The sequence below is a fragment of the Amblyomma americanum genome, chromosome 4 (assembly GCF_052857255.1).
Source record: "Amblyomma americanum isolate KBUSLIRL-KWMA chromosome 4, ASM5285725v1, whole genome shotgun sequence".
Taxonomy (NCBI): domain Eukaryota; kingdom Metazoa; phylum Arthropoda; class Arachnida; order Ixodida; family Ixodidae; genus Amblyomma; species Amblyomma americanum.
In genome coordinates, this window is record NC_135500.1 from 211,584,375 (window position 1) to 211,610,961 (window position 26,587).

Sequence of the window (26,587 nt, forward strand, 5' to 3'; positions counted from 1 at the left end):
CAGGCGCCGGATCCTTGTAGGCTTGAGAACTGGGCAGTCCCACAGTAAGTGATGAATGTCGGCTTCAATGTCCTCGTGTTTGCATATCGGACACCCTAGCCGAGGAAAGAAATCTCGGTACTGAGGCCACTTCCGAGTAACGGCAGGTGTGAGGGCAACCCCGACCCGGATCCTCCTAAGCGCAACCTCCTCTGCACGGGTAAGAAAGCGGGGGAGGGTTACCGCACACAGAGGGATGAGAGCACGTGTGCGGCGCCGGAGGAGTTCCTTTCTTGATGAAAGGAGGGTAAAATAGTCCAAATGAAGGAGCCGAGGCGGTGATGAGTTTGTATTCGCAAGGCGGGTCGATAAATCTGCCTGGCTTTGATAGGTCAGCAGATCTCGTGGGACCCACTCAATATTTACTGGCTGCGGGATGCGTGCCGCGAGCCGGTGGATGTCCTGACATATCGTTGGACAGCGGCTAACACGTCGTAGCAACCGGACAGCTTGAAGGGCATCAGTGCGAATTACTACGCGGGGCGCAGGGAGCATAGTTATGTCGGCCACTGAGCAGAGTGCTTCTTGAACTGCAACGAGCTCAGCACAAAAGGACGAAGGGGGTTCCGTAAGCTGAAACCAAGAGGTTTGATTCAGGGCAGGTCTGCACGGGCAGTAGATAGCTGTTGTTGCTTTGCAGTCTTCTATGCTCGCGTCTACGTAGACAACAATGGATCCTTCAGGCAGGCAAGCATCTTGTTCTTCAATTTTCTGGCGAAGCAACGATGCCGAATTAGCAGATGTTAGCCGGCAATTATCTGTTGGCTTGTTGTCGCTGAGCTGTACAAACTTCCATGGGGGAATAACTGGCGTTGGCGGCTGAAGAATGGAGTGTGACGTTGCATAAGTCCTCAGTGCATGCGTGGAGTGCGTAGACTGGCCTTAAGGCTGCGCGTATAACGGCGCTGCTGCACCAGCTCATCAATGGTATTTAGCTGGGCATTATATTGTAAAGCTATGACCGGTGTGATGTGTGGAAGGCCTCGTAATGGTCCTCATAGCCTCTTGGTTCACGGCTTCAAGGCGATCCCATAGGGCGCTTGTAAGATGTTGAAACTGGTCTTGACAAACCATACGTGGCTGCAGAACTGCTCTCACCACTTGCCGTGCAACGAACGAGCCTGCGCCACCAGTTTTAGGAGCAATTCTTCAAATCAAATCCAAAGTCTGAATAGCTTGCCTTTTTGCCTGAGAAAGCCATGCAGTCGCTGGTCCTGATTGGTGATTCATTAAGCCAAGGATTTTTACACTCGCACTTTCCTGTAGTGGGGTGCCTGATAGAGAAAGACGGATTGGACTTGGAGTTTACGGCGTCCCCAGCGGTTGGGGACTGACGTGTATTATGTTTTATGAGCGGATAGCTGAAGTCCGATGGATGATGCGTAATTACAGGTAACATCCAAGGCAGATTGAAGGGCGGCCTCCTGAGTACGGAGATCTTGGTGAGTACCCCACACCGTGATGTCGTCAGCGTACTGAAGAAATTTTGTTTCATGTTTTTTTTGTTCTTTATCCTATAGGTACAAGTCAACGTTGTCGCGCCTGATTGATCTCCATCATTCAGATCAAGGATGTTCATGCACAATTATTCCCGCTGGCCTTCCCTTTACGTTTTATTCCTCTAATCACAGACGTATTCTTAGGCGATAACGTATAATACTGGCCTCGGAAGCAAAAGCGCTGAAACAAGAACGGGCTCAAAAGCAATGCGTTGTGTCTAAGAATAATCGCTCGAGCAGCGTAATTTATGCAGCGTTTGAGTTGGTCGACACATAAACGGGACAACACAGGCGCGATTGTCCCGTTTATGTGCCGCGCTAAAAAAGGAATTTTCCTTGGAGGAAGCACAATTTCTGCATCATGTCCAGCTAATCTCGGGCAAGCATTTTGAAAATTGGAAAATTGTGAGACACTGTTATGAAAATATTGAATGTAATGGTCCATTATTCTGATATGTAGCAAAATCTTTCTTTTAAAGTGTTGCCAATGATTCCATCGAACAGTTAAGACTGCCATAGAAAACCAATGGGGAAAGCTTTTGACTATAGGAAAAACGTGAATCGAGAAAAAAATACAACGCTGCCGTCGGGTGATCTGCGGATATATTGACAGTTACATCGAAATCTTACTGTATGAAAAAATTGCGTTCATAAAAGTTTTCCGGCTCAAAAATGCTTTTGTCCAGAATCGCTGAGTATGATCCGCCTCGCGCATCCATATAAAACCCTCGAGTCGTACCGAAAGGCACGCAACCAAATATTTTAAGGTAATTAGCATGGTCGACGACGATTACAATCATGGTCGAATGCATAGCTGGCTCCTTAAGCTTGCCATGCTCTTTCCTGGATATGACGATTTTATCGGAGATTAATGGCGCCAGGGCAGCGTGTATAAAGAGCGCCACAGCTAATGTTTTTGATCGGCAGCATATGTGGTAAATGACCTGTTTTCTTAGGCATTCAGTCCCTGAGAAGCCGAACTCCAGGTTAAGGGAAAGTTGTTTGCACCTGTTAGAAAACCGTTGACCTTCCGGGGGCACTGTATCATGATCGGACAGCGCACTTGCCGCATATGTGGGCGAGAATAGTTTTAATAATTAGAGCCCCACGTTGAAAAAAGTTTGGGAGACGCTTAGGCTGCGCCTTAAGAGTGGAACGCGAGAGCGTTCCCTCTTGGTCGAGCACCCGCTGATTTAGATGGCACATCAGCATTTAGGGAAGACGCGTACTCAGAAGATACGCGCCCATCTGCGGGGCCAGCGCCGTGCATGGCGAAGGGGGCTTCAGAGGGTTCCTACAGGATGGCGCTACGACTGCACGCTAAGCTCGGAGGAATTCTACTGGAAACGCATGGTACTCGCTTAATTCCGACATCTGTAATTTACATGCTCTTAATTACTCATGTATGCCTCAGTACAGACCTCGAAGATACGTTTCTAAGAAACCCGTGCATTCACTATACGCGCCTTTATTCATTTTCAAACGTCGAGACGTCGTGGCGGACTACGCCCCACAAAACATCTTTTCGGCACTATTTCCGTGCAATAAACAAAAAAACAAAGAGGCGTCGTAGTGGTGTGGTAGCGTCCCCGTCTCGAAGGCCACAAAGACCATGGTTCGATTCCCGGCTTGGACGCCGGTTTTTTTTATTCATTGAGTGTGCGTGCCCTCTGATTTCTACGCAGCACCCGAGTATATTTCGGCGCTTGCGCAGTAGAGCGCTGTGTAGTAGTAGTAAGTGGTTAATGTAAAACAAAAACAAAAAGGGAAGGTAAAAGATTTTTGCTAACCCCGGCATCTGCCATCACTATGGCTGCGGCACGTGAGCTGGGGTAGCGGAAATAAAGGATAGCAGGCAGTTGGAAGAAGTGAAATAAAAGAGGTGAGGGGACAGTAAGAAAGGATAGAGGGAGAGTTGATAAATACACAATTTACATAACAATACATTTGTACCAGTTGCATGCGTTCAGAGTCAATAAAGAAAATAAAAACACACGCGCACAACACTTTGCACACAACAGCTGGGGTGGGGCGCCCAGGTGTTAATCGTCCGAGGTAGCACACGCGGAGCGTTCGGTCACTGCGCGACACTACCTGGCGCAAAACAGACGGGACGTCAAGCCCGTCTGTTAGAGGAATGCACAGAAGCTCACCAAGGCTCGCTCACGGGTGCGCGCACTGCCCTGCGGCCACAATAGCGTCTTGACCGAGTCTGGAGGTATGCCCAGCGCCCTGTAGGCCGCGAGCATATCACGACGGGCGTCGGCAAACGCGGCACAGCGAAGGAGCAGGTGCTTCAGTGTTTCCACTGCCCCGAATCCATCACACACATCACTCGCCACGGTTCCGTGACGCACCCGTCGTTCCCCGGGCCACACGCAGCCAATGCGCGCGCAGAGCATCATAGCGCGTTGCGACCGCGTAAGTGCTCGACAGCCGGTGATGCTGTATATGCGCTCACCTCCTGCGATGCGTGGGTCGGTGTGCTGCTTTCGGAGATGATCCTGCATGACCGCACGCACGTCCCCCAGCGCAAGGGGCAGATCGCTTGGAGGTAGTTGGTGTGCGGCGGTCGCGAGTTCGTCAGCTTCTTCGTTGCCGGCGATGCCGCAGTGACCGGGCACCCACTGTGCACGCACAGCGCATCCTTTCTTCGCAAGGCGCTCGATGCGTGAGCGAATGTCGAGCACTAATGGGGTACCGCAGCCGTCGCACTGCAGGTGCGTGAGGCCAGTGCTGGAGTCGCATAGCAGATCAGAGCACTCCTGGGTGGCGGAGGGACGATGGAGAGCAGCTGGTCCAATCCCAGCCGGATCCCCATCAACTCCGCCGTGGTGGAGGAGCTCAGGAAGGTGGCGTTGTCTAACTATGCAGACGCAGGGCGGGGATGGTAGCCGCTGCTGCAAGAGAGCGGCTGTCACAGGCCACTGAGCCATCAGTGTACACGAGGAGATGGTCTTGAGCTCGTGTATGTCGGCTCTGGCCAGCTGCTGCACAGCAGAGAGGGGTGTGCTCCGCTTTCCCGCGATGGAGGCATTTCAGTGAGGCGCTCGTATTCTAGCAGCGCCGCGCCCATTCGAGAGCGCGGGTGCGTGAGTATGCGCTGTAGTAGCGAGCCGCCATACGGTGCGCAATGGAGCCGGTCGTTGTGATGCAGTGCCCTGCGCGCTGCTTGGAGCTGAAGCGGCCACGCTCCTGCCTCGGCCAGTGTTGCGGCGCACTGCGAGTTTTCGGGCAGGCCGAGGCACACGCGCAGGGACTTGCGATGCTGGAGCTCCAGTGTCTTCCAGCACGGTTTGCGCGCCGAGACGAGCGGCAACGCGTAGACTGCCGGCCGCCCCAATACTGCGATGTTGCATAGTCGCAGCGCGGCTTGCTGGAAATGCCCTGGCCTCGAGCGGTGAGCTTGTGCACGGCGGCGATGATCCTCTTTATCTGCAAGCAGGCATTGGTCGCAGCGGGGCGGAAGGAAAGGCGCCGGTTGATGTCCAGGCCAAGGTACTGCACCGATTTACGCCACAGCATCGGAGTCCCGTACAGTGACAGTGGCACAAGGTGGCGCGCGAGCGCAAAACGCAGGCCATGACCACCGATTTGTCGGCGCTCAGCGACAGACCGAGGCCGTGCAAGCAGGCGTCGATTGCTGTCAGCGCTCCATGAAGACACTCCTGCACGCGGAGGGCCTCGCCCGGTGGCCTCCGGCACCACAGAGCAATGTCGTCAGCGTATATGGGCATGTACACATGGTGTCGGCTGCTCGTTGGGAGGCAGGCCGACACTACCGACATGGCCACATTAAACAGGAGGAGGAGGAGGAGGAGGAAGAACAGGAAAGGCGAGAGCTTAACCGTTAGAATAATCGGTGATAAGAAGTGGTGATAAGACAGAGCGCTGCGGCACGCCCAGTTCCACCGCACAAGGCTCGGAGAACTTGCTCCCTACTCGTACGCGCGCGGTGCGCCCGCTCAGGAAGCCGCGAACATATCGCAAAAGGCGCCCGCAATTGGTGCGTGGTGGACGTTGTCAAAAGCTCCCGAGACGTCCAGTAACAGCATTAGCGCGACCTGTCCTGCCGCCCTGGTGTGCTGTGTAGACTGTCGAGTCGGGGGCTCTGCCGGTCCGTCGTGCCCTTCGCTCTGCACGATCTCTTCTGGCGCAGTTCGAGCAGTTTGTTGTCAGATGTGGGCGGCTCCGCCCTTACCTCTGCTCTTCGGTTGGCTGCGAGGGCGCTCCGAACCAAGCTCGTGAAAAAGGGGGCGCCTGAGGCCGCCGCCTTGACTACCGCCTTCCTGAATGCACTCCAGTTGACTATCGAGTACGTGCGTGTGGCGCGCGCCTCCGCCGCAGTGGGTTCAATCAGGATGGAGTAGTGATCCCAGCACCAGAGAGATGGTGATCGGCGCCACGTCGCCTCGATGCCTCGGGATGCGAAGGCAACGTCGATGCAGGAGCCCGGTGTTCCGCGTCGTCGAAAGGTGGGCTCGCCGGCGTTCAAGGGGTGAGTCCCAGCTGCGCTGCTGCGTCGTGCAGGTCGTCTCCTAGCGCCGAGAGGCGTGCACTGCCCCACTCACTGTGATGACCATTAAAATCACCACAGATGATTTGACGCGGGTCACAGCGCGAAGACACTGCACGAAAACACAGCGCGTTCCACGCGACAGCCGGGCGCACATAAACGCAGGCCACCGACGAGTCAACACCACCGACGCGCATTGTCACCACCACACACTCCTGGGCGTCGGCTGTCGCCGCCGCTGCTGAGCCGACGAGAGTATTCTGAACATCCCGCCGCACATGCACCGCACATCGCGATTTCCCAGGCCGATTGGAGCGGTCAACACAGGGCACTGCAGCATAGGTCACATCCTCACATGTAGTTGACGAATGATGCCCAACGTAGCGAGGCAGCCGCCATTGGAGCTCGGCGTCGTGGACCCGCACATATGTCTCCTGCAGCGCGATAATTTCCGGCGTGCTTTCCGCGATTCTCACGCGTAGCTCGGAGTACCGCGCTGGAAGGGAGCGGACATTCCAGTGGAGTTTTGCGGGGATCCGTGGTGGAGCCCGGCGACTAACCATAGTGTTGGGCTTCCTGTTGAAGAGAGCCTGCAACTTCTAAGCAGTCCCGGCGACCTTCTGAGCCCTATGGAAGCAGGGTGCTGAGAGCCCGCAGCGCGAACTTCAGCTTCGCGATCTCAAGATCGCGTGCATCCGGAGCCTGGCCCGGGATTTTTGCGGCGGGTGCGGGCGGTGCCTGACGGCATGTGCGCGGGCCCAGTCTCTGCCTACGGCGCTGTTGGAGTTGCTGGCTGCGCTGGCTCTGTCCACGCGCATAAGACAAAGCGCCAGGCGGTGTAGTGCGGTGCTGCTGGGTGGCCGGAGGCGCCGTTTCCGCGTTCACCACGGCCCGGACAGCGCGCCGAGACAGTGGCATCTGCGATGTGGCGAGCAGGGTAGTCACACGTCTCTCGCGCTGCCAGTGAGGGCACGCGGGCTCCGTGGCCACGTGTCGACCGCCGCAGTTGCGGCAGCGTGGCTTGCGGAACGGACCGGCGCCCTGATTGTGGGGGTCCCCGCAGCTGATGCAGCGGGGTGGAGCCCGGCAGGACGCAGTGGTGTGGCCCAATCCGCCGCAATTTTCGGCACTGCAATGGTCGTGGTCTGCAGGCACGCAGAGCCAGGCGCCGCCTGTAGATGGAGATGTATGCCGGTGGCACCGGCGCCGCAAATCTGATAGTCACGGTGCGACCAGAAAGTGACGCCCATACGACCGTCACGGTTGTGTCGGTTGCAGCGAGCAGCTCGTCCACCGTCCAGCGCTCATCCACCCCGAACACGAGGCCGAAGCAATGCTTGTGGGGGGCGGGCTCCCTCGCGATCACTGCTACCCAGCGAATCACGGAGATGTCGAGCAGCTCGCTCAGGGTAGCCGCGCTCCCCGCGTCCTCCGCAAGACCGCGCCACCGCAAGACAGTGGCGATGCTGTGCACTTTCTGGAATGCAGAAGCCTTTGTGCCAGGCGGGGAGGGGATATGGCTCCGGAAGGCCAGCGGCTCCGTGTATCGCGCTTTGTTGCGGCGCCACGTGGCTGGATGTTGCAGCCATGGCCGCAATCGGTGGTTCGCTCCGAGGGAGAAGGCGACCGACGGCGCTTGCAATGAGTCGATTCATCCATGGCCTCGCTCTCCATGTCCGAGGCCGGGGCTGGATTGCCGGAATCAGCCCCCTGGGCCCCGTGGGTGGTGGTAAAAAGGCCCGCCGTCGCTGCCGTGGCCGCAGGGTGGAGGGCAGTAGGAGGGCCCCACGTGGTGGCTGCTGCTGGTTCGAGACATGGAGGTGGAGGGCCTGTGCCGATGCAATTGCCAGTGCCGGGGTCAAATTCGCGTGCTGGATCTCTTGCTTGGCGCGTTCCAGTGCCACCAGCAGCTTAGTAAGAGTTTCAGCATCACAGGGCCGGGCATTGAAGCTGACGGAACGCGGTACTGCCCCGTCCTCAACGAGATTAGTGTCCGAGCAACATGCGCGAGGTTCCGGGGCCTCATGATGAAGCCCCTCGGCGCGGCGAAGCCTTGGCGTAGCGAAGGAGCGGAGAGCTTCGAGAAACACGTCTACTCTCTTCTAGCACCCCGACCAACCTCAGGTGGCTGGGCCAGGCACGGCGAAATCGGCTTTACATGGTGTAGTGCAGCTATCGCTTTGAAATCTTTCGGTCCGTACGACCGTCTGAAACCTCGGTGAAAAGGAAAAATCCTCCTCGTAACTATCACAGGAGGTGGGGGAAAGCGAAAGTAGTAGAGAGAAGACAAAGAGAGGGTGGAAGGAGATGGGTGGCGGGTCTAAGTGGAGAGGAGGAAATACCCCTTTCCACCTTCAGGGAAGAGAATAGAGGGAAAGTGGGGGATGAAAGACGAAGAGAGGGCGGGAGCAACTGACGGCAGGTGACGGGTGGTGGTTGGGGGAAAGTGTAGAGGGGGTATGGCGTGTCACACGGTGATTGACGGTTTGGGACACGCCACCCGATCGAACGGTCTGAACCCGTGAGCGGCGATGACTGCTCTGTCCGATGGGAAATGCTAACGCATACTCTGCACCATCAATCGCACTGATCAGCACTGATCATCTAACCTTTTTTTTTTGGTAGCGAAAGCTACACTGGCCACGAACTTTTGATTTCGCTGTGGCGGTGCTCCGAGGAGGCACAGAAACAGACCTTGAGCCGTTGCCTAGCAACCACCGCGGCTGGGTGGACGCCGCTAAAGCTTTAGACGCCGCGCGCTCGCCGCGCCATCTGGCATGACGTCACACCGCGCGCGTCGCGCTTTGCGCATGCGCAGACAGGATCCAGCGTACACCCGTGCGCGTAGGCGCTCCGCCGGTACGCGCGGGATGTGTCCATCGAGTTGGGGCTTAACCGCTTAACCGCTAACCAACGTATTCAGTGGCGGCATCTATGGGAGCCACTGAAACCCCGCACACTCACTGAATAATAATAAAAAAACTGTGTCAAGGTAGGCAATCGAACCAGAGCCTTTGGATTTTGAGGCGGAGACGCTACCACTCCGCCACGACAGCTCAAGGATCGGATATTAATGAAGGCGCATCTGGCGGATGCACGGGTTTCATATATTAACTCTTCCGAACCAGATGTCGCCGCGCTTTCGCTACGCGTATCCTGGCCTAACAGAGCTACGCCATCATCAATTTTTTTTCTTCTTGTCAAATCTGCGGCAAGAACTTGATAAAACTGCACAAACTCACGAATTTTGCCGTTTTATTTACTTCTGTAGCTTCTCATGCGCAGGCCGTCGTAACGGTTGTCGCACACAACAAGAAAGGGGGGAAATTCTGTTGAATGAGTGCAATAAAGAGTTGATGTCAGCGCCCGTCCTGCGTTAAGTGCTTCTTCATCTCGTCCCCGTTCCGTTGCGCTGTGTTAATCTGTTTCGTAGGAAGTATGAACCAACTAGCCCACACCAGAATTCTTATTGCATGCAGACCCTGGAAAAGTAGTCCCTTATCGATTCTGTGCGTACAACGCTTCGTCCTTCAGGGCCGCTTTGCAAGGAAAAGAATAGACTGGAGAAAAATAGAGAGAACAGAAAGCACAGGGAGAGAAGAATGCGGAAAGTGGCGTATAGTGCACATCACAATAAGGAATTATTAAACTCGATCAGGCATGCTGTGAAAGGTAGCTACACTCCTCTAAAACAGCGCCAGCTGGATGTTTTAAGCTTTTGCCCCCTTCAGTTCAATTATATTTTCAAGGAACATAACTGAAGCTTTTCAAGAAGGATCGTTTACAGAAAGAACCCTGAAGATATGTATCTGGATATGAATATGTCCGGAATATGTGACTTTCTTTGCATATGCACAGAAAGTATGCTGTGTATGATCATTTGGATTTGTTTTTACGTTTAATTTATAAGCAATTTTATGGAAGTTTTGTTATCCTGAATTTCCATATAGCATCCTCTTTGCCGATTGTGTCCTTTTTATTTGTATGTTTCTGATCCCTATTCTTCCGTGTATGAAGATAAAAAAATTAATATTGGTTATGGGAAAGGAAAGGAAGAACAGAAAGTGTTTCACTTTCTTAGCTGTGCCGTGAAGAAAGAGATGAAGGAAGGAGCGAGAGAAGGAAGAGAGAAAGAGGCACCATTGTTGAGAGCTCTACAATACCTTTGGTCACTAGGGATTATTTAATGCGCACGAGCATCGCACACCACACGGGCGCCTTTTGCATTACGACTTATAGAGAACTGTAATCTGCCTTGCTGTCGACAGAAGGAGGCAAATTAGGGTGCCTTGGTCAAAGTGTTTACGCCCATTCAGCCCCCTTCTTCCTCTTTTGAAAACGAATGAAAGTGATGACAATGACAATGATGATGATCTACTTAGAAGCGTCCATAAATACTACGCCAAAGGCGGCTAAGCCACAGGAGAACGCTGTAAAGGCAGGCGCCCCTTCGTGAAGGTGCTCTGTTCTTTAACATTTTATAGCCTAGCAAATTAACTGTACGCAAACAACATTTCTAGGCGCTTTACAAGTGCCTTTTCCTGAAGATTCAGGAAAAATGATTCCCCGATTCTCTTATAGTAGACCTTTACTCAACTTCATTGCTCTCATGACGCAAAGACGTGTTAAAGCATAGCTGACAAATGGAACATTAACCACATAGTTTGATGTCTTTTCCTTTTTTTTTTGGTAAAGTGCTCATGTTTTGAGTGCCACACTATGCCACATTACTCGCAACGGAGCGCAAGGAGCTCTGGAGGCTGCCCCCAGAGATGTCAGACAAGTAAACTACGCCCGAGATTTTGTTCTCAGACACAGGCAGCCGCTAGCAGCCCTGAGCTGTCTTCGCCTGTCGATCAGAGCGTCACTGGCGGAGTTTGCACAGAATGTCACTGAGAGAGTCTGTCGTGACACTTATGACAACCCGCTAATTGCGTCTGTCAACATGGCCTTGGGTCCACCAAAAACCCACGCCGAAATTCTGGCTTGGATCTCTTTACTTAGTTTCGCCAACCATGCGGTCAGCAAGCACGCCTTCGCATCTAGATCAAGCCGAAACGTTCTGAGCCTCCAGGAACGCCTAGAAAGCAGGCAGGCACCGCCCGCGCCCTGAAACTTTGTTTCTTGTAATGTCCTCGCAGCCAGGAGGCAAATATAAGCGGTCTACATCTACGGCCTGCGGTGATCTACGATCACAAAGTAGTGCGAAGTTATAGCGGAGCGCACACAAAGCCTCAGCTCTAATGCGTGCCCGTCTGTTTGTCCACAACCGGCCCCGTGTGAAATTATTTATGCGCACCTATCTTGCCAACGCTGCCGCATGCGGCAGCGTTGGCAAGACGCCGGAGCCTGCAAAGCCAGAGGAGTACGGGTTCCGAAAGAGCCGCTGCATTTGATATGCAGCGCTAAGACGCCTCCGAGGCGCAGCTACTGCTGCTGAGTATTGGCCGGGGCAGACGCCGATCCGAATCGCGCATCTCATTCAGGCCACTCGCCTAAGCGTCGCGGAGATTTCGGAGTTAAACGCGTGCCAGCTAAGTGCGGCCCCTGCTGCCTGCGTCGATGCTTCGTCAGAATGGAGCGTCTGCAGCGGCGCGCTTTTGCAGCTGCAGTGGTGATTAACTTCTTTCCCCATCACCCAATGTATGCCCGGCAGCCAGTAAGGTTCAACTCGCACGCGGAAGCATCGATAGGCTCTTGCGTTGCTCTTGTAGCAGCAGCGCGCTCCTGGGGAACTAAGGCATATCAATAGTCGTGAAGCAATATCCAGCAGCATAAAAAGGCACTGGATCTGGCCGTTCAAGCGTATGCGGAAAATTATACCTGTGGCATCATGCTACCGCTACCGCGGAGAAGATCCCTCGAGTCAATCGAGGATCTACCTTTTCACAATCGATGGGAAACCGTGCTTACCTGCTGGTGTTGAATCATTGGCAAGAGACACTTGTTTATGAGTAAAGCGTAGGGTGTGATTCGAATCATACTGTCGTTGACCTCTAGAAATGACGCATACCTACAGCGGTGGATTGTCCAGGGTTCGGTGCAGACCTAAACCAGAGATGAAGTTCCTGCTCTCAGTCAAGTTGAAGGATCACAGGGTAGATGATTGGGCTCGAAGCTGGAAAAGTTTGGAAAGTGATGAGGAGGTTGTAAAGCGTGATTAAGGAGAACTGAAACAAAAAAAAACTAATTTTGAGTGAATTTTGATGTTACCAAAGGAAACGCCCTGTCGGAATGGTATAAGTATGGAGATTCTCGATTCGATTGTTCTTTTTTTAATTTTTTGGTGTGGAATTAACGTGTCACCACGGATGGGAATTTTTTTATTACAATGGGTGTGAGGAGCGTACGCATGTTACGGATGACCCTGGCTGAGTGACTCTGGCGTGCAATATTTACCTGACGGCGCCACCGAAGCGACATTTATATAATATGCTTTCATTGCCAGGACTTTCCGTATATGAAAGGTTTAGAATTTTCGGTTTAAACCAAAAACTATGCCCAATTAAATTTTACAAATTCTTTTTTAACCGAAAACAGTCAGTATCCATGACATGTACACTAAGACTAGCTGGCTATTGAGTATGAAAAACAATTAACAAAGCACAGAAGACGGGCGTGATGAGTCGTTGGTACCGACTGGTGAAGTAGCACAGTCGTCCGTTTTGAGGCAGTGCTCCCTGTAGGTTAATTACACGGCTATGTAGACTGGCAGGCTTAACTTTCTCCCCAAATGTCGCCCGCTAGCGTAGTGCTGTCCACTTTCATCTCCCGCCAAGGGAAGTCAACCTGGTTAAGCAGGTTTCTTCCCCGCATGTGAGGACACTGACATTGACATGTGAGGATACTGACGATTAACGACATTTACGTCACTGTTGTCAACACGCAGATCACGTGATGCCCCGTTCTCTCGCTCAGCCTAGCGCAACAGTCCTATGATGGCATGAAAACTCACGTTTTGTCAATATACTTCCATTTTAGTTTTCGTCTGACAGTTCCATTATTTGGCTCCGTGACTTTTTTAATAGCGACAGCATTTCCTTCAAGAAATGCAGCTCTAAATACGACTGTTTGTGCGTTAATAATTGTAAATCGAATGATCGGGCTTACAAAAAGGGGAAGATAAATTTTAAGTCTCTTCTGAGCTCGTAGGAAACCACATTATATCGCTTGAAAAAAAACTAATTCTCCGTCGAAAGTAATACCTGCCCCCCCCCCCCCCCCAAAAAAAAAAAATCTACGGTGTTCGGAAATAAGCATCTGGAAAAAAAACATCTGCCGAATTCTCAAAAATTAAAACAAAAAATTCCAACCCACTACATATAAGCTAATCTCTCCTGAGTACAATCAGTGATTGCGAAGGCCTTGCACATCCTTGTTAAGAACCACATATTCATTGGGTACGAGTGAAGAGAAGGTGGTATGCAACTGCCTGCCACGAAAAATATTTGGATGGAGGCGCTGCGGTCTACGTTTTATGACGCAACAGTGATGCTTTCGAAATTCGCATTGATGTGTCTCTCATGATATGGTTTCGTGCAATAAAAAAAACAAAGAAAAAGTAACTACTGGTTTGGCGGTGTTGTGTATACAGTGATGCACTGGCCTTATGCAAAAATGAGCGTAGCACTTGGGCATTGGATTGTTGTGCTATTAACGTTATTTTCTTCCCCCCTCGCTTCATTGTTCCCTTTGCTGTCGTGTTCACCTAGGATTTAAAAAAAACAGACAACATTCGTTGAACACGTACCCTCTGTGTCCTTGGGCACAAGTCACACCTACACTCGGAGCTGCTGTGTGTTCGTCCGTTGCTCTGTTGTTTGTTTTTGTTCTTTGAGCAGGCGATGTGAACACTGAATGTTATTTGTTGAATGCATTCTGTTTCCTTGAGTAAGTGTCGCAACGTAAGAACGAAAAAAAAAGATTGCAAACTGAGCAGAAGAGTGACTATGACGCTGTTTTATGCCGAAAAGTCTTTACTACTGAAATGGAAATTTTGTTGGTAACGAATGACCTTCTTCAAATCAATGCAGAGAGAAAAAGCGGCAGATGAGGATCAGGTAACTGCGGGCGTATTGAAGGATTACATCGATTTTGTGCTAAAAAAGCGTGCAACTTCGTATCCTCGATGGCTCGTTACCTGAAATATACCAAAAGCAAGGAAGATTGCTACACAGTGTGCGACCAAAATGTGGTCATGTCAAAGGCTTGAAAAATACTATATCGATTAGCTCACATGTCCATTGGTTAAAAATATTTACTTATTCTGTTACAGACATCATAAAGAATAGAAGGGGTTGTAGCACATTTGGCAAGCGTGCTCAAGTTAAGAAGAGCAGTTTGCAGGAATCCCTAAAAAGCTTACAACAGCTGCCGTCATTTCAGTACTTACCCATATTGCTGAAACATACAAGGCAATGAAGAGGCTTGGAAATAAAACCGAGGACAGTGCAACGTGTTAAGCGGAATAAGAATAAAGTGATAGAGACAAGGTTATTATATTAAAATGGAGCAACGTGGATTAGAAAAGAAACTGGAGCTGGTAATGTGATATCACAGTGGAAATCAACTTGAAAAAAAATGCAGCAGGGCAGGACATATGATGGAGTGGGCCGATCGTCTGTTAAGGTAACGGAGTGGATTGCAAGTCAAGTAAAGCGCTGCCGGGGGCGACGGTAAGTCAAGTGAAGAGATGAGATGAGATTAGAGTGTTCATTGGGATTGTACGGCCGCGGCTGCCACGGGGCAGGCCTGATTAGAGAGCGCAAAAAGAGGCCTTTTGCCCTGCGGTAGGCTTAAACTGGCAGATGATGATGATGGCAAAGAATGGCAGACTGAAGCCAGAGCTGTCCTCATGAAGTCAGACATGAAGGCATGGAGTCAGTGGCGATGAAAGAAAAAAATAAGCACTTAGGCTATCGCCTGAGATAAGTGTTCGCATCAGCTGAGACACCCGCCGAAATTTGCCAGTTTTAGAACGGGTAGTTTGAAAACTGCCGAAGAAAGGGACCTGTCGCCGCCCTGTATTTTTGCTGCGTGCGCTTACTGACCGCTTCAGCTGTGTTTCGGCGAGTGTCCAGTTCGCAGGCCATCGCTTCTCAAAAAGCGCAGTGAGACAACTGCACCAGACTTCAATTCTTAATAAAATCAAATAGCTCAGCCTTCCACGCTTGTGGTGGCATTTTTTTGCAGGCGCAAAAGAAGCTTTCATTGCTGTGGCGTCTTGTCTCTGTTTAATATTACCTATTTAGTTAGTATTTTTTTTACATTGTGATATAAGAGGGAAATTGTGTCAGCGACAATAAAATTCACATGAATATTCAGTGGTGTAATCCTCCATTTTCTGTTTTATTCAACAATTTCAGCTTTCCACAGCAGTGCAGGTTGTGGCGACGCTTGCAATTGTTTTATCGCTCTTTTCTGCTCTGTAGCAGCTTCAGTGAAAGCAGCCTCTTTATCATCAGGAAGTAATAATCGATCAACCTAAGCAAGCTTCAATTTGTTTCCATCGTCCCCCCAAAGGACACAGCACTTTCCCTTCTCAAGCGTCAAAGCCAGAATTTCGCCCGCTCGCTGGAGGCAACCACAACTTCCCGCACAGGGTTTAAAAGCACGCTTTCTTTAAAATAAGCCACAAAAATGGTCAGTTATTAACATCCCGATTTTTTTTCTAGTCACCATTGTTTGCTATTTGTCGCACAGCTGCTTCGCACCGCAGAATAAAGTGAAAATTTCTTCACGAGGGAACGGGGGTGGCATTATCGCCTGCAGCCGTTTGTTGATCGGTATACTTGTTTCTTTCACTGCGATTTGGAAGAGAGCAGTCAACTGGTCACATGGTCTTTCCGAGCCCGCGCGATGTAAAATTAAGCGAAGGCAGTGATCAAGAACTGTGATGATGGCGATGAATTTTTATGGCGCAAGGGCATCTGAGGCCAAAGAGCACCATGGCACAAGGTATTTTCGATTTCTCAAGGTGGGGTCAAAGACCCATTTCCCTAGAATTTCACCCTATATAAGCCAAGCACCAGACCAGGGGAAAGCTTGTACCCATTGTACCACCGGTGGGTACCCGGCGGCACTGGAGATCAAACCCCGCACCTCCCGCATGCGAGGCGGATGCTCAAACCACTGGGCCACCGATGCGGTCATTGATGAAGAACTGCCAGTACAGATTAAACAAAGGGTTGCCGCTAACAGCCGACGTCAGTAAGGTCATTAATCATTCTTTGCGTTCAATACAAGACTGTTAATATGTCACAAAATGCAGGACGCAGAATTAGGACAACTGCTTCATCATGTGCTCTTGTGCCGAAATCCTGCCTGGCCGTCAGTGTCACAAAGTGACAGAGTGGCCAGAAAAGTGAGCCTTCTGACAGTTCTTTTCTCGGGCGCAGCTGCAGTAGCAGTGCGTTTGGCACGGACCTTCTGTGCATAAAGGGAAACTGATATGCTAAAAAAAGAAACAGCACATACGTGACATGCACGGATGTCAAAAATTAGCCGGATATGGCCTACATGTGTTTCTGGCACAAATCTTAGATGATACCGGGCTGAACGAAGCTTCCGTGGTCGCAGAAACCTCACCTTTGTCCCCGTTATTGCCTGCCCAAGAACAATGCATAGGCACACATCATTACACTCGTAATAATGCTTGAAACATCTCCACGGCATGTCATCTCAGATAGAAGAGCGTGTTGAATTCTGAGATATGTAGAGCTTTTCAGAGGAACGGCCATTGAGACACGGATAGTTTTCGGGAGGGATTCACTTGCAGGTTTACAGAATGACGTCACGCATGGCCACTTTTTCTTCTGTTTGAGTCATCATCTGAGTTGCCCCTCGCAGACAGCTCGACTGGCTTCCTTCGCTTTTCTTTGTGTCTGTTGAAAAGAGACTAAAGTAAACCGGAAAAAAAAATACAAAGGAGGGAAAAGCGCTCTAGAAGAGCGTGCACAGGCTTCTGTACGTGCACAACAGTTAGTGTGTTTTTGCCGTGGTTATCTCCAGCCGGTGACTGTGAGACCCGGAACAACAAAAACAGCAGCAAAATGCTCTCTTGGGTTTATCGAAATGCACAGTGGACAAGGCGAGTGCTTGTTCACGTCGATGGAGTCGCTTTGCTGCTGTGATAAGACCCCGAATTGCTGCACGTTCGGTGCTTGCGTGGCGTAGATAAGATGCCAGAGATGCCGAGCAAGATCGCCTTTTCCGTATTCCGTGATCATGCTCTGCGCAACTTAATTCTCGTCCTCATAACGTTCTTACTTTTGATTCTAGCTCGGGTAGATGGAATAACTGATAATAGGAGACATTAAGTATACTGTACCTACGCCTGATGAGTAAGACACCCCCCGACATGAAACATGAGAATTAAATTTGAACATTTCGCGTAGCGTACAAACTTACAGCCTCGAACAAGTTTTACGCGATATGGGTGAAAGGAAAAAATATTCTTCTCTGTAAAGCAAACCGGTTCACTGAAACGCTTGGAAGCGGGACGGGACATGCAGGCCTAACGTGCGGCAACTAATACTGGCTGATTCGGAAGCGAGGCAACGCAGCAACATCTTTTTTCGCGAATTTGGCCGCGCGCCATAAAATATAATCCGGGACTGTACAGGCGCCCAAATCTTTAGCTGGCGTGCGCGAGCGGCTACTTTACCGTGCGTCAGCACCATATGACGGGGCGAGGCTGGAAACAGCCTGAGGCTAAGCGCATGCCGACAAAGCTGGGCCCATCGTCTGCTAGGCTGTTCCTTCTTAAGGACGTCACCCCCCATTATCGCACTTGAGACGAGTAGGCAGCGTGAGCAGGCGAATGGTTTTTCCGCATTTTATGTCTCGAAGATCAGCGTCGTAGCAACCAAGCAAGGAAATAAAACATAAAGATAGACCGAACACGCTCAATCACGAGAAAAACCAAAGAACATGGATCGTACCTTTGTTACTTCCTGACGTAAATGTTTTTTTCATGTCTAGAAAAAAAAAAAGGTGGGGGGGGGGGGGGGTAGTTATCAACACACTGCGTTATTTATGCTTCCGAGCGGAGGTGAAGCCATAGAGAAAGAAATTGTGAAGCTATAAGATCGCTGTGAAACTTCAGTGATGCTGCTCTGCATGACGTCTTCACGGCAGTTTGCGACAGTTATCAAAATGCTCCCCGTACTCCTCAAGGGGAAAGACAAACAAAATGGGATGTCATCGCAAAGGGAAGCTGCTAAAAACTCGGCCTGTTGGGGGAGGAGTGAATCCACGTCCAGGGAGAAGACGAAGAAGGAACTCCCAGCGAAACGGAAAACGGAATTTTTCAATTCGACTGAGCGAGTTCCACTCGGCCAGATGTAGTTATCGCGTCACTCCAGGTTTAACCATAGCTAAACCACAGCAATTTTTTTCCTACTACAGGAGGCCGCGCTGGCGACGCAGAGTTAAAGTAAGAAAATACAAAAGGAGGAAAATACAACAGTACGTGTAAGCCACTGCCTGGAATGCGAACCTTCTGATTTGAGCAACCCTCCGCGAGGTGGGAACACGAAATAAGTGGCACCAACCAGCTCTTTAATCAGCCTTTCACTGTCTAGACGGCATAAAAAAAGCGTCGCAGCTTTCAAACGTCTCAATGTCGCATCCTAGTTATGCACATGTGATCTACTGTCCACCCGTTTTTTGCGAACAGATATTGTGGCAGGGCGTGTGTCCTTGTCATCGGAACAGCGTTGCAGACGACGCTCTCCCTTCTTGCGCGTGCGAGAACTCTCGCCGTGCTGCATGCTTATCGCCGTTATAAGGCGCTGACCAGCAGTTTGGTTGACGCTCGCGCTATATTATTAAAAATCAGGACGGCTGTACGTGATTAGAACTAGAAAGTCACAGTAGGGAGTTACGGAGCAGTAAGCACATGCATAAACATGACTACAAAATCATTGCTCTATTGCTCCTTTATAATATGGTAGTGTGCTAAAATGGCTCAATACCGCTTGAGCAGATGCTAGCATGAGCCTTTCTTGTACATATGCTGGGCACGCCACTAAAACATGCTCTACTGTCAGTCACGCCACATGTGGTACAGTCCTAGGAGTCCGCTTGTCGAATTAAGTGCAAGTACTTGCGTGTGAACGCGACGTTTAAACGTAGCCTATGTATTAAGCATCCAATAGGGCGCGGTATTCCGCGAGGAACAGAAAAGGCCATCGCCGGTTCTAGCCGTTTAAGGCGGATGTGGCGGGTGTCTGGCAGGGCCCAGTACCTAGCCGTCGCACTCCTCATAGATCCCGGAAGGAGACAAATGACGTCCGGTCTAGAGAACGGCACAGTTGTGCGCAGGCCACTGCTGAAGCGCTCCTTGCTTCAGCGTCGACGGTATCATTTCCATCGAGTCCGCAGTGTCCAGGGATCCACTGGAACACTACCCGGTGGCCTTTTTCCTGAGCAGATGACAGGAATCTAGCGATATCAAGATCCAGAGCCTGGTAGGCGGTGTGGCGTAGTAACCATCCCAAAATTTGTAGCGCAGGTTTAGAGCCTGTGAAAATGCACCACTCCTGAGGCGGTTCTCCGCAGATGTGGCGAATCGCTTCCCGAAGGCCCGCAAGCTCTGTAGCGGTTGAAGTAGAATTGTGGGTTAAAACGGGACAAGGATAAAGTCCTGTTTCATTCGCGAAAAGCTACGTTTATTATCGCCGACTTTATCATATCACTTAGCTTCTGCTGCGGGTAATCAAAAGATGCATGCTCACGTGACACCAGCAGCCCGATTTCGCCCCTGCGCATGCTCGCGCATACCCTATAAAACTGGCGACACGAGGCCCAGCCTCGGCAGTTCATCTTCAGATTCCGCTTCCGCAAGACACGATACAGCATCATGGCCCGCACCAAGCAGACCGCCCGCAAGTCGACCGGTGGGAAGGCCCCCCGCAAGCAGCTGGCTACAAAGGCGGCGCGCAAGATTGCACCGGCAACGGGCGGAATCAAGAAGCCTCACCGATACAGGCCTGGTAAGTCTCTTCTTGATTCTGAGATGCGCAGCCCACAGTGAATTCACTTTGAGGTGAATAAAATGTAAAGAAATGACCGTTTCGTTACGAGTAGAGGTTACCTGCAGATGTGCTGTGGCGTCTTTTAATCGCTAGTAATTTCCAGCCGTTTAAAGGCGGTGCGAGTTTTTCTAGCGAGGCCCTTTATTCATTCCCCCCCCCCCCCACACACACACACATACACACATTGGTTGGTATTGCTTATTTTACTGCCGTAATTTGCCCTAATCGCTGTTTGCTTTCTTTCGGGGCCATTAATTGTTTGGCCGCGGTGAGGAACCGCTGTGCTTCGCGTGATTACAATCTCTGGGCACATCGTTGCTGCTCGTTACTGCGATAAACTTTAACGCGGCTCCTTTTCCTGTGGTCGGCGGCGCTGCCTCACCACCATGCCTTAACACATCCCAGAATTCATTCTGCGGGTATCAAGGATTCCTTCCAAGTGGTCCGTGTTAAGAATGGTAGGCGGGTTGACGCTGTCCAACCTGCCATCTGTTCTACTGTTTGCCTAGTTTATCAATGTTCCCGCCTTTTTTCTTGCACAGGCACCGTCGCTCTCAGGGAAATCCGGCGCTACCAAAAGTCGACGGAAATGCTGATTCGCAAGTTGCCTTTCCAGCGCCTCGTCCGCGAGATCGCCCAGGACATGAAGACGGACCTTCGGTTCCAGAGCTCGGCTGTGATGGCCATCCAGGAGGCCTGCGAGGCGTACCTCGTCGGCCTTTTCGAGGACTCCAACCTGTGCGCCATCCACGCCAAGCGCGTCACGATAATGCCCAAGGACATCCAGCTCGCCCGACGCATTCGCGGTGAACGAGCGTAGCGTCGTTGTTGAACGTAGAGTGCATGTTCCTTGTAAATAGCTCAGCTCCTCATTGTCATCACGCCGCGCCCACCAGGCGCTTTTATTCTTATCATGCTCAATAAATTTGTCTCCCCGGTTTTTAGCCCCCTTGCCTCTCTCAAATTTGACTATTTCTTAACTTCTTTCACACTTTGTGTCTGTGTTCGATACCTCCCACTGCAGCGTCACCTCGCGATGCCGCTGGCTATAACCAGCCGCAAGTGTCTTTCCGGTTACCCCTCTACACAGTGTCGGGGCGCAATAGCGGTCTCGTAGTGCAAGTTTCCAGCGCTGTCTCCATTGGGAAGCGCGTATTCGTTTCTGCAAGTACTTCGCGCTTGCATTTCGTGCGTTCTGCACGCCTAAATACATCAGATGGCTTGTAATCAGCGTTACGATAGTCATCGGACAAGATAGTTGAGCGGGAGTCTAATTATTGGTTTCCTTAGAAGCCAAGGCACTTGGTTGAAGTCGAAATTCTGATTTCAGTCCAAAGCTTGTGCCTCACCGAAAAATTAGTCGAAACAGATGAGTGACTATAAGCGCAGCTCGTGTAATGATCGACCGGTAGTTTTTGTACGCTCATTGTTACAACCTTTTGTTTTATATTACACAATGGTCTTTCAATGCTGTTACATTATTATTGTGTTCATTGTTTTGTTTGCGCGATAGCCCCCTCCCTCTACTTCATGCTCACAACCCTTTAGAGAGAATAAAGATTGGCAAAAGAAAGCGAAACAGTGGCTGCGTAGAAGTCACCGAGAGGACAGTACACAGTAAGCTGCGTCAGTCCTGGTAGATCAGCGTTCCTTGTCGCTACCAAGGCCACGTCCAATCTTTACACTTTGCTCAACACGCTGGAAGACCGGAGCGGCAGCGTCACAAGTGTTTGCCCGAGCTCGCACAACACACGAAGCGTGTTCTCCGGCAGGCTATGACACAAGACCTCAGCCCTGTTCACAGGCTGAGAACCGGGGTGTCTACCCGGAGTTGTCGACACGGCGAGAAGACATGTGTCCGCGTGCGTGGATGACCCAGCTCTCCACTCGGCTGGGATATCTCGCTCAAGGACAGTTCGTGCCATGGAGGAATCGGCTCCTCGGAGCAAGCTGGAGCCGCGCTCTAATACGAGGTGAAAAAGAAAGGAAATAATACAAGCGCGCAGGCTTGTTTGCTATCACACCTCACGTCAGTTGCGCAAAGAGCATCCGCGTTGTTTGAAGTGAATCAAGAGCGGACACTTGACGGACGACCGGGCCGGGCTGGGCGTCGCGAACAGGGCGCAGCGACGCGACGACCGCCGCTGGTGCACGAGCACGTATGCGGTCTCGTATATGCGAAGCGTCCACTCCGTCCCGCGCACGCTCGAGGAGGGGCCCGGAGGTCGTTTGCATTTTTTAAATCGAGGGCTCATGCATTCCCCCCAACAACTGCGCGCGCGCGCCAGTGCCCTGCTGTCATGCGGGTTCGTATACGTGTGACGTTGGGATGTTCTTTCGCAGTTTATTTCATTTTCGGCGTTTTTATTTTTCGTGAAGGGGGCGTGGCCCGCTGTGTGTAATTACTGCAGACACCGCGGAATAAAACTGTCCCACGATTTCAGTCGGGAAATGTACTCTTTCATTGTTTTTTTTCTCTCAGAAAGTGTGGCCAGCCTTCGGTATATCTTTCTCAAACCGACGGATGTTTTAAATTTAAAAAAGAAAGTTATCGAGGAGAAATCGAAACGAAGAATCGGGTATGGGCGTGAGCTAGCTGTTATACGCATATATTTCTCTACATCGCTGGCGACCCCGACATGCGATTAATGTCGGAGCCGCCCAGCTATTGTGCTTACCGCTTGGAGCTTAAAAATGTGAATAGGGGGCTGATCACGCGCGCACGAAATTTTACTTGACAGCACCGTTTCTCATCTCCGACCAAGATTTCGCTTGGGCAAGTCGGAATGCTTGCAATCGCACCAGCGATCAGCGGTCCTCACGTCAAGCCCGCTCGGACATATAGACGCAACCAAAATGGATGGGTCTAGTTTGCGAAGCAATCTGACATTCGCTTTCCCGGATAATTTGGGGCGCTTTCAACTAACGAGGGAAGGTAGGCATGACACAAAGCTAGGGCCGTTCATGCATTTATACTAGTGTGCGTAGCTTAAACACAAAGAAGGTTGCTGTCGCCCTGAAGCAATTTCGCGTACGTCGCGACACTTCGTTAGTGGCAGCAGCACAATATTTGGCCTGTCCTGCCCCCTAAAAGAACAGTAGTGGACAATATTGTAAACCTAATGGCAGGTGTGCCGACCTTGGCTACCGCGCATGTGCAAAAGGAACCCGGCTAGTCAGGCATGTGTGTACTTAATGCTGCCGTAAACAGGCTTGTATAGTGCATAGCAGCATGTGCTGCAGGCAAGATAAGTGAAAAATGTTGGCTCAGCTACAGAGTTATGGTATGCATGGCTAACGAGTGCAAAGAAGATGAAGACGCTGAGAAGACGACAACACGGCACAAGCACTCACTCGCAACTGAACGTTTATTCGAAAAAAAAAACATCAATATGTACACAAAGATGCGAAAATACAAAGAAGAAAAAGGCAGAGGTTCAATGACGCCGCACCAGGAATCTAAATCAGGAAAGAATTACACACGAATCAACAAGAGATATAAAGCAATGCAGTGAACATCGGCACGAAAGACGAAATACACGAGACAAAATCATGTGCCATCAAGGAAACCTATTTCGTAGCTTATTAGGGTGACTGAAGGGGTGCTAATGCACGTGTCGATCGATTTTGCGATGCAATAAGCTTCCTTTAGCTCGCGTGTAAGTTGATTATAGCGTGTAAAAATAACAGTGCTGTTCTCAAATTTTGGCGCACGTCGCTTACGTTTTCCTAGCTGGCCACATTCCCGGCAGAGGTCAGACATGTTAGAGCGGTCTTGGTTAAAGGGATTATTATGCTCCTTAAGGCGTATGTTTAAGCAGCGGTCAAAATGGCTGATGTGAGCATGGCCGAAAGTCGTCGAAATTTTGTAGACCACATTTTTACAGCATTCAAGATATTTGTTAACGTGTGCCCCGCCGCGGTGGCTCAGTGGTTAGGGCGCTCGACTACTGATCCGGAGTTCCCGGGTTCGAACCCGACCGCGGCGGCTGCGTTTTTATGGAGGAAAAACGCTAAGGCGCCCGTGTGCTGTGCGATGTCAGTGCACGTTAAAGATCCCCAGGTGGTCGAAATTATGCCGGAGCCCTCCACTACGGCACCTATTTCTCTTTCTTCTTTCACTCCCTCCTTTATCCCTTCCCTTACGGCGCGGTTCAGGTGTCCAACGATATATGAGACAGATACTGCGCCATTTCCTTTCCCCCCAAAAAACCAATTATTATTATTATTATTATTGTTAACGTGCAACCGGTATGGTCGTCGTACTAGTGCAAATTAAATATCTCTGCACCTTGGCTCGAGCGCTAGCGTTGTCAGTGCTACCCAAGAGCTTCTTTAATATTTCGCTTCCTTTCCGGCACACAGCACGCTCGAGGACTCTAGACAAGGCTGAACATGGTTGTACCTCTCTGTACCTAAGCATTAAGCCAAGGTGAAATGCCAACGCCCTTTAAAGGATAATGATTTTTCAAGAATTTTTTTTCATAACGAGCTGTTAATTGGGCGCATTTTCTGATTCTGAGGCGCTGGCGTTCATGTAACACGAAGGAGTACGAGTAGAAAAGAGGAGAGGAGGAAAGCAGGTGCAACTGCACAGGCTGACTGACCAGAATTCCGCGACGCACCCCTGACGTCCTGGCAACGCATCCAACTGACTGTCATGCCTGTGCTCGTTACGCAAGACGCCCGCTTTGTACTGATGGATCGACTGTGCGCGGCGATAAGTGAGCCCCTTAAGACTGTGCCACCCGCACTTTCCCCAACCCATACCCGTGCTCTACGCTTCAAATCAGAGTTACCTAACACTCCGACTCGAATAAACGTTTCGTACCACCTAAGCTGTGACGGAAATTCCCATTAACAGAGGGGTAAATTTTCTGCGATTTTTCCGGAATGTCCCCCTATAATTTTAGGTGTAATGACTTATCAAAGCCATTATCAAGAACTTGAAACTTATAAGTGCAATAATAATGAAAAAGAAAGAACTACGGAATAAAAGGAGAGCACCAACAGTGGGAGAAGAAAAGCAGTGTTATTTTTATAACCCTTATTTCTACCATTTAGCACGCAGGCTAGAATCCTTTTTCTGGAATTATTGCTTGAATCTGGGGTCTTGAGCCGGCGTACAAAGTGGCAGTTGAATTTTAAACAACGCACTCATGCAATTTTAACCCAATTCATGTACAAATGAACAGTGGTTGCCTAATGTGAAGCTTTATTAGCGTAAGAAAAATCCAAATATCGTAGATTCAAATCTAGCAGCAAAAAGGTCTCCGAGTCAAGATTAATGAGATCAAATCCACCGAGAGGAGCAAAAAAAAGGCGTGAAGGTTAATCAGGGATATTGTGCGTTTGGCTACCGCACATTTCCGGAGGGGATAATTACAGCCAGAGAGAAGAGAGCAGAAAAATCAAGAAATCGAATAAAGGGGCGGCCTATAAAAACAAGCAAACAAAACTATGCAGAGCCTGTCTCCAGGCGGTCACTCGTGGCTGAGTCCTTCAAATAGCGTGGTGCTTTAGAGGCTTTCTAGGCCGATGAGAGGTTTACGTTGTTTGAGCAGCGCGGAGTAACACGAGGACGAAGACAAGTACGGCAGACGAACGCTGAACTTCAACCTTATTTAAGAAAAACGCCCCAACCATTGCATGAATACTTACGAAAACCGACCATCAGAGTTACAGAAAATCTATGGTCATGTGGCCGAGGAGATGCGACATGCAAATGCGAAAAAAAAAACGAGATAAAAGGACAAATAATTCTGCCAGAATTTTATACTAGTACGGACAACACGCCAATCACGCCCATAAATAAGAAAAAAACGACGAAAAAGGGTTAAAGGTGAAATTCTGATCATAGCACATGGTACGGGCATGCCAGAAGAATACAGGTATTCCAAGATTCAATTACCCAACAACTGAGGGCTGGGAGGCGGCGCTGACCAGCTCACATTTGGACAACCAGCTTTCGTTGGTGAACCGGGCAAGAGCGGCGGCAAAAGCCAATGGGCTCCTGGAACGACGGCCCATACAACTAACTGCGATTTCTTCCATGAATTAAACGTTTTCGCACTTAAAACGCAGGAAGGGAGGAAGGAAAACGTTTATTGAGCTCTAAAGAGTAGGTGAGCAATTTTGCGGAGTCAGGTGTGTCGTCCGTCTTCTTAGCAATGGTCGTCTGCCCCTAGTCCAGGGCTCCGCTGGATGCCGCTGCCAGCTGTGCTCGCTGGATCAGCCCAAGTTGGACGTCCTGACGGTCGCTGGAGAGCATTCCTTCCCATTGCTCCGCACTCGGGTTTAGTATTTTTGGTGCCACCTCTTATTTTCTGGCAGGCCCACGTTATGTGATAGAGCGTGGGTGTTTCATGGCACCATGGGCATTTGTCTGTGTATTGTGTGGGTTGTATTTTGTTGAGTGTATTTAAATTCGGGTATGAGCCCATCCGTAGCAGCCTCCAGGTGACGGCGTCTTCCCTGGAGAGAGATTTATGTGG

The 26,587-nt window shown here is 50.5% G+C and overlaps 1 protein-coding gene across 1 annotated transcript; it reads left to right on the forward strand.

Moving 5' to 3' along the window:
- Nucleotides 1-19,887: 19,887 nt before the first annotated feature.
- On the forward strand, nucleotides 19,888-21,037 carry LOC144127556 (histone H3.1). The gene is made up of 2 exons (XM_077660549.1): nucleotides 19,888-20,051; nucleotides 20,636-21,037. Exons 1-2 carry the CDS (start codon nucleotides 19,919-19,921, stop codon nucleotides 20,911-20,913), a joined length of 411 nt encoding a protein of 136 aa, XP_077516675.1. The 5' UTR covers nucleotides 19,888-19,918; the 3' UTR covers nucleotides 20,914-21,037.
- Nucleotides 21,038-26,587: the final 5,550 nt, after the last annotated feature.